General features: G+C 39.1%; 1 protein-coding gene across 1 annotated transcript in view; it reads left to right on the top strand.

Moving 5' to 3' along the window:
* Positions 1-7,646, top strand: part of ube3b (ubiquitin protein ligase E3B) — a 56,958-nt gene extending 49,312 nt beyond the window's left edge. The window contains exons 23-28 of the mRNA XM_043715495.1: positions 1,127-1,192; positions 1,907-1,965; positions 2,956-3,138; positions 3,432-3,543; positions 5,661-5,753; positions 6,177-7,646. Coding sequence (XP_043571430.1) covers positions 1,127-1,192; positions 1,907-1,965; positions 2,956-3,138; positions 3,432-3,543; positions 5,661-5,753; positions 6,177-6,368 — 705 coding nt within the window. The 3' untranslated portion in view covers positions 6,369-7,646. The remainder of the gene's footprint in view (positions 1-1,126; positions 1,193-1,906; positions 1,966-2,955; positions 3,139-3,431; positions 3,544-5,660; positions 5,754-6,176) is intronic.
* Positions 7,647-8,693: the final 1,047 nt, after the last annotated feature.

Raw genomic sequence — 8,693 nt, forward strand, 5'->3', positions numbered from 1 at the left:
ATGCCCTTTTTTCCCCGTGTCCTCCACATCTGCATCTTCCTTTGCTTCTTTATTTTCATCTTTTGATTTTTGTTTCATTTTATAAGCTTTCATGTTTTCTTCACTATTTCCCCACATCTTTCTCAAATATATAGTTTTAAGGCCTGATGCAATGGAGATGTTTTAAAGACATTATATCAGTGCAAGTTTTAATTAAAGCACTACAATCAACCATTCTTATTGTGCAGTTTTTAATGATCATAAGTAGCCTAATTTACAAATCCTAGTTGTCCAGCTAATTTTAATTGTATAGGTTTTCATATCAAAAGTAGAAGTTAATGAGGGCACATTCCAAATGACCTATTTGAAATCTCATGACAGGAAATAAAATTTGGCTTTGCCTGAGATATTTGAATTCACTAATTGTGAACACTCACTTTAAACTGCACTAGTGGGGTGAGCTACAAAACAATCAGGGATGTGTTGCATGTGGACAAATAGGCTGTGTTACAAACAGCAGTCCTTTTAAGATGAATGCATATACAGCAATATCAAAGATACCATGCAAAGAAACAAATGGGTCTCACACTAAAGAAAAATAGGAGGGAATATTGCTCATCACTGTTCTTAAAGTCATCTACCAAGATACTGTTGTCATGATGTCAACATCACATTTTTTAAAAAAACATGAAGTTGTATTTGTTACAACTTATTCCAAAGAGCAGTCTGGAGTAAAACCTGACCTCAGAGTAAAGATGAAGGCAAAAGGAGAAAGTAAGATAATGTTTTGCTGATCCCTGCCAGAACTTTTAGACTTTGCACATTTATAATATGAAATTACTAAGATGAACTTGGAGGCATTACATCATGATCGTTCCATTATGACATTGGCTGGTGCCAGTTTCTCTCTGGTAACTCACCTTGTATGAATTTTGGTACCAGCTGAATTCTTGAGTGTTTTATTGGTTATTATACCTTCCAACATTGATTTGCTGCCATCTTGAATCATTGCACCCAGAACACTCTGGGTCTCCCTAAAGCACATAGAACTACAGTAGTTCAAGATGGCAGCTCACCACCATCTTCTCAAGGACAATTAGAACAGAATCTGTTAAAGTAGTGATTGTATTTATATTTTTCTTTGCAGCGATATGATGGGGACATTGGTGACCTTGGTTTGACATTATCCTATGATGAGGATGTTATGGGTCAGGTAATGCTGTCACAGTTTACAGATAAGTAATCAGCATAAAGTCCATTGTACCTGGGCTATAAACTATCCATGGTATGTCGATCTGCTGTAGGACTAGTGGAGTCCTTTCTTAAGAACCAGGCATTGAGTTTCGTACCTGTACTATGATCTGGAGCAAAAATAAAGTTTTAGATCAAATGCAATGTAAAATCTATGAACAATTCAACCTTTTAGTTTATTATTACCCAGCAATTTTCTACCTTTTCTGATTCTGTAGGTAAAACTAGTAGGTTGGAAATGTAAATCGATTTCACATTAATCTTGACTGTTAACCAGTTAATTTATTAATGAGTCTTGGCTATCTTGTTTCAACCCCTGGTGTTAATGCATCTGTGATGGATAAATATCTGGTGAACACACATACCCAGAACTTACTGGGTTTACTCTCCAATCATTGTCAGAATACCTCCTGTTTCCTGGGTACTGTTAATGGCCTGTCTGCCTTTGGATTAGATGAAGTACATGCTCCTAATTGCTGCTCAACAACACTGCTTTGAGATTACTCGTATAACGTGGGGCAAGTACTACAAGATTTAAGCAGGGTCTGTGGAAATGTTGGCCAGTAACACTCAGTAAATTCACTACACTATTTACTCAGCTTTATTATTGCTGTACAGCTTGGTAACATCCTGACTTTGCATTCGAATCAGTTTCATTTTGTTTTTAATTCAACAGCTTGTTTGCCATGAGCTGGTGCCTGGTGGGAAGACTATTGGGGTCACCAATGAAAATAAGTAAGTACGTCTTTGGCCAAATGCAATTTGGAGTGAATTTCTTCAGGAGCAGTGTTTGTCAACCCTGTTTCACATTTCAAACTGTATCTTGCTTTTCAAATGTAGTTTCCCCTCCTGGGGGATGGGGTTAGGTGGAGGTAGGGTGTACAGTCGGATTTGATATAATGGGATAGTTCTGTTTTCACACGATCACACATTATAAAATCACGCAAAAGCCACACCATGTAACCTAATGAATCATGATAAAGCCAATTTGCTTTGAAGAAAGACGCGATATACTCGAACCAACTGTACGTGAGAATTCTTTGATTATACTTTGGCTCTGGGTACAATAGTTCAGTAGGCTTTACACCCTTTCCTTATTCCAGACAGTTTTGGAGGGTGAGGAGCTGCATTTTTGGACATGTGCCCTCGATGGTAGTGCGGTCTGTTTTCATATCTGTAACATACTGACAATCCTCCTGCAACATCAGCTGACTGAGCAGTACCTGTGCATGAACAGATGTTTTCTATTGTGTCCAGTTCAGGCTAATTGCAGCACTTTTGAAATTCATGCCTTGTTTTCCAAATGATTGTCATTCGAGCAATCATCAGGATCAAATTGGGATATGCATATTCTTAGTACAGTTCATCCTATGCACCAAATGTATTCTTTTTAATCCTACATGAAAGCTGATACAGATGCTTATAGATGTCAAACTGTATCATTAAACCCATAACATCAACTTGCCTTTGTCTTGTTGCTGACTGCCTTGTTATGCCTTCCCAACATTTTTCAAATAATTCCAAATTCCCAGTAATTGGAGTAATTGCAGTTTCATTAGTTGCTGTTGTAGCCAGTACTATGCTATTTTGTGCTAACACAGCCATTCAATTCTTCTGCTCTTCCATTTTGAAGTGTTTGCAGTACCAAACATGCATGTTTTTGGAAGGTTGAATAGCTGGTTTAATACTTGAAAAAAGGCTTAAGTTTTTGCCATCTACCAACAGAATCAGTTACATCCACCTAATGGCTCACTTCCGAATGCACACTCAGATTAAGGACCAGACGATTGCTTTCATCCGAGGATTCCGATCCATCATTAACCCAGAATGGCTCCGCATGTTCTCAACTCCAGAAGTGCAACGCTTAATTGCTGGAGACAATGCAGAAATCGATCTGGAGGATCTTAAGTAAGACACTGAAGAGACTTTTAAGTAAATTGGAGACAATTTGTTTTTAATATCACTTTTGGAAAGAGGAATGTGCTGCTTATTTGCTTATCATTTTTCTTTGTGAAACCCTTTGTATCTGCAGCTGGAATACTGATGCATGCTTGGAAAAATTCAGTGTCCTGAATTATTGTGGGAAGTGCCACAGGAGACCAGTAGTTTAAAATCATGTAATTTTGTGAATAAATGAATTGTGATTTATTTGAGGATTACTTCTGGTCCATGTGTAATGATTGCTGTTCTTCCCTGTACAGGAAGCATACTGTGTATTATGGTGGTTTTCATGGTAGTCACCGTGTGATCACATGGCTCTGGGATATCTTGGCTCGTGACTTCACAGCAGAAGAACGAGCCATGTTTCTTAAGGTTAGTGGATCTTAGTGTCATTTTAAAATTCTTTCCTTAGTCTCTCTTCAGCTTCCTCCTCTGATAACTATTCTATTTTTCTCTTTTAGAACCTATTTATTCTACAAGATGTCTTGCTTTTGAATAAGGGTTGATATTCTGAAATTCAAAATTGACTACAATTGATATGATCATGGTCTAAGTTCAGTATGTCAGTGTTCTAACTAGACCAATATCATGGCAAAGAGCTAAATTTGGTTCTGTTGTTCAATCCCAATCAACATCAACAAAAATATATTCATATAAACCTTTTAAATTCCATGATAGCCAAATTCCATGCAAGTGTTGTATCTTGCACAGGTTTCTGTGAAGGCTGTGATTCCCTTCACTTACCTTATGAGCTTGAATCTACAATTGATTTGACCAGTATTGCTATTCTATAAAGGCAATTTACTGTAGTAAATTAAAAAAAATTCATTATTACTAAAACTTTGAAAGTTAAGCTGGAGCCATTTACATGCAGAGATGACCATATTGAGCACAGGAAATAATAACCTGCTGACCAAATAGGCTGCTGTTCTGTGCATTGATAAGTGTATTTGTTTACTCACTCTCTCTCTCTCTCTCTCTCTCTCTCTCTCTGGTTTCCCATGGGAGACTGATTAGCAAGGTCTCTCTCTCTCTGGTTTCCCATGGGAGACTGGTTAGCAAGGTTAGATCTCATGGAATACAGGGAGAACTAGCCATTTGGGTACAGAACTAGATTAAAGGTACAAGATAGAGGGTGTGGTGGAGGGTTGTTTTTCAGACTGGAGGCCTGTGACCAGTGGAGTGCCACAAAGATCAGTACTGGGTCCACTACTTTTCATCATTTAAATAAATGATTTGGATGTGAGCATAAGAGGTATAGTTAGTAAGTTTGCTGATGGCACCAAAATTGGAGGTGTAGTGGTCAGCGAAGAAGGTTACCTCTGATTACAATGGGACCTTGATCAGATGGGCCAATGGGTTGAGGAGTGGCAGATGGAGTTTAGATAAATGAGAGGTGCTGCATTTTGGGAAAGTAAATCTTAGCAGGTCTTATACACTTAATGCAGGTAGATAGGATAGTGAAGGTGGCGTTTGGTATGCTTTCCTTTATTGGTCAGAGTATGTTGCAGCTGCACAGGACATTGGTTAGGCCACTGTTGGAATTCTGGTCTCCGTCCTATCAGAATGATATTGTGAAACTTGAAAGGGTTCAGAAAAGATTTACAAGGATGTTGCAGGATTTGAGCTACAGGGAGAGGCTGAATAGGATGGGGCTGTTTTCCCAGGAGCGTCGAAGGCTGAGGGGTGATCTCGTAGAGGTTTTTAAAATCATGAGGAGTATGGATAGGATAAATAGACAAGGTGAAAGTGAGGTCTGCAGATGCTGGAGATCAGAGTCGAAAGTGTATTGCTGGAAAAGCACACATTCCTGATGAAGGGCTCTGGTCCGAAACACTGATTCTCCTGCACCTCGGATGCTGCCTGACCTGCTGTGCTTTTTTCAGCAACACACACTCTCGACTCTAAATAGACAAAGTCGTTTCCCTGGGGTGGGGAATCCAAAACTAGAGGGCATAGGTTTAGGGTGAGAGGGGTGCCTTTTTCACACAGGGTGGTGTGTGTATGGAATGAGTTGCCAGAGGAAAGTGGTGGAGGCTGGTATAATTACAGTATTTAAAAGGCATCTGGATGGGTATATGAATAGGAAGAGTTTAAAGGGATATGGGCCAAGTGCTGGCAAATGGGACTAGATTAGATTGGGATATCTGGTCGGCATGGATGAGTTGGACCGAAGGGTCTGCTTCCATGCTGTACATCTTTATGACTCACTCTCGCTCTACATTTTACAGCAGACTATATTAGCAGAGTTTAAAAGTGATGGCTCTATTCTAAATGCACCACTCTTTCTCCTTCCAGCTCCTCACTGGCGGTACAGATTCAGTAGAAGTAATAACTGCTGGAAAAATGTAGATTGAATCCTTTGCCAATGTCTGTGACTGGGGAGTTTCCAAGGATTGCCTTAGCTGCAGCTTGGAATGTATCTTTCCTTTAGGTAAAAGCTGCAGAACTAACAGAGGCTTTATTTCTTCTCATCTCCCTCATTCCAGTTTGTCACAAGCTGCTCTCGGCCACCACTCCTGGGTTTTGCATACCTGAAGCCTCCCTTCTCCATTCGCTGTGTGGAGGTGTCAGATGATCAGGTAAGACCATTTCTTTCTCCATTAGACTCCGTCCTCCACACACGAGGCCTTTTGAAGACGGTGGTTTATTCTGGGGTACAGTTCCCAAAACAACTATGGATTCTCTATCTCACCTGAATCATCTTGCTTCAGCTGTGAGCTCAAATAGTGAGTGTTATCATATTTGTTCAACTATGCAGGACACTGTAACCATGTCCAATAATGGATGTGTGCAATGTCATTGATCACTCTAAGGTGCAGAAAAGCTGATTTTAGCAACATTATTATAGTTTTAGCTGAGATCTATAAATTTAACACAACAGGGATTAAACACCAGTAAGTAGGACACCTATATCACAAGCAATATTTTTGAATGGAGCCAGAAATGTCTTATTTCTTTATGGGAAGTCATGGTTTAGGATTTAAGATGTCTTTGTATTTCAGGACACTGGAGATACACTGGGAAGTGTGCTTCGGGGTTTCTTTACTATTCGTAAAAAGGAGCCAGGTGGTCGGCTGCCAACCTCTTCCACTTGCTTTAACCTCCTCAAACTACCTAACTACAGTAAAAAGAGCATTCTGCGAGAGAAGCTCCGCTATGCAATCAGTATGAACACTGGATTTGAACTCTCCTAATCACCAATCACAAAGAAATGGGTGTGAATGCACCTTTTGTGAAGTCCAGGACTGCTGGGATCAGAAAACTCTTGTCGCTCAAAGAAATATAAACAGTGGCTCACCAACAGCTATGAATCATTTGGATATCAAGACCATGATGGTAAAGCTGAGTGGCCAAGGCTTTCAACTTCTCTTAGATTCATTTCTCTGAAGGGGCATACATAGAAATCCATCACCAATATGGACCTCTCAATGAATCAAAATATAGTTAAAACAGACCACCTCCTGAGAGGTATGGGCTGATTGAATCACAGTATCCAAAGTCCAGCTTTATCTCAATGTACATTGTCTAATATTTTAAAAATTCATTAACACTTCTCTCAAAAAAACTATCCAGGCTTACAATGTTATAGATTCTTCAAAGAATACTGTGAAGAAATATTGTAGAGTTTCTACATTTTGCTAATTGTTTACTATCATATGAATATGAAATGTACTGAAAACTACTTTAGCAGATGTTCTTCAAAGGACAGGAGGTGCATATTATGAAAGCTGAAAGGGATGGCAGTTCTAGAATTCATGTGTTGTTTGGTACAGTAGTTTTGGCAAAGTTGTTTCTATTTGGTTCCCTGCTTACTTCCTCAATCACTCAACCCTCAATCACAGCACTGACTGGATCAGCCGAACCAATATGTTATTTATAATTGTAGAATGAGTCATGAATCAATGCAAGTGATCAGTGAACTGGTGCAAATGATCAAGTCACTAACGAACAAACATCTTTTATTTTCACACCCCACCCCACCTTGTTATTTGTGAAAATGCAAATTCTAACATTTGACTTCCTGTGTAACCATTGGACTTTTGGAACAATATTATATTAAGTCAGTTTTATTTTTCCTGCTTTGCTATATTAAGTCTGGATGATGTGGAACTGTACAGAGAATGTTGGCAGGGTGCTAAATCACAAGTATTTGAATGGAGAAAGTTAATTATCCAAATCCCAAGTTTGGATTTTGTTTTAAATTATTTATAATTTGTACTAAGTAGTGAATATTTAATATAAAATAACTTTTTTTAAAAGGCATTTTGATGCACATGGAATTTGACAATTGCGTGGTCTTGGGAGACGGTAATATTAGCAAATTATTTTGAATAACAAGTTAGAAAAGTTTACTATACAGTTCACTGAAGTAAGTTATGATTAACCTAAGTGAATTTCTTGGGCATTGATTGTATATTTTAAACAGGTTTATCCATTGATGCCATTAAAAAAAATCTTACTTCCCAATTTAATTCAGAATGTGTTTGAGTCTCTAGATTTATCAATGTTAAATACACTGCAAAACTGACAATAGCATTGAGATTAAAACAACACATGCTTCATCACTTCAAAATCGTAGGTGAGAATTACTTCTTTTGGTAAGAAATAGTGATGTGGTCACAGAATAGTTCCTACTTCTGGGAGACAAACATTAAGATAGTCGAGACCTGAAGTAAGTCATTTTCATGGAAACATGTTTCCTGCTTTGCAAGGGTCCCCAATACATCAGGAAACTGATAATGCATTGGAGGTGACGTCACAATGGGTGGTCTGAACCATGGAACAATTTAATCAATCATTTATTGGCAGTGATTCTTAAGATCTGCCAAGCAGAAGGTATGCCATTTCTGCAACATCATAATTCATGGAGCCTTTTCCTCCTCAGTGCCTCCATTGTATTGCTGCCAGGGCTGTTGCATATTATGAAGGCCCGTGGTTATATCTACAGGCTGTGCTGAATGTGTTTCTAGATTCTGCAGCCACCTGTTATAATTATTTGGAAAGAGATCTTGGAGATGGCTTCTTAACTGGCTGCCTCCAGGAAGATAGTGAACAATATTATTTAAACAGAAACTTTCTGCATCCAGGAGAAAGTGAGGACTGCAGATGCTGGAGTTAAAAAAATCAGAGCTGAAAATGTGTTGCTGGGAAAGCACAGCAGGTCAAGGAGCAGGAGAATCGACGTTTCGGGCATGAGCCCTTCAGGATTCCTGAAGAAGGGCTCATGCCCGAAATGTCGATTCTCCTGCTCCTTGGATGCTGCCTGACCTGCTGCGCTTTTCCAGCAACACATTTTCAGCTCTGACTTTCTGCATCCAGCCCTCTTCCTTCCAGGCAGGAGTGTCAGACCATGGCAAGTTACTAAAATGTCTCTTGTAGCTTGTACTGATTATTAAGATGGAGAGAGCTCAGAAGATTTACAAGGATGTTGCTGGGAATGGAGGGATTTGAGTTATAAGGGGCTGAGACCTTTTCACTGGAGCATAGGAGATTGAGGAGTGAATACAGAGAAGCTTATA

The sequence above is a fragment of the Chiloscyllium plagiosum genome, chromosome 25 (genome assembly GCF_004010195.1).
Source record: "Chiloscyllium plagiosum isolate BGI_BamShark_2017 chromosome 25, ASM401019v2, whole genome shotgun sequence".
In the NCBI taxonomy this organism is placed as follows: Eukaryota; Metazoa; Chordata; class Chondrichthyes; order Orectolobiformes; family Hemiscylliidae; genus Chiloscyllium; species Chiloscyllium plagiosum.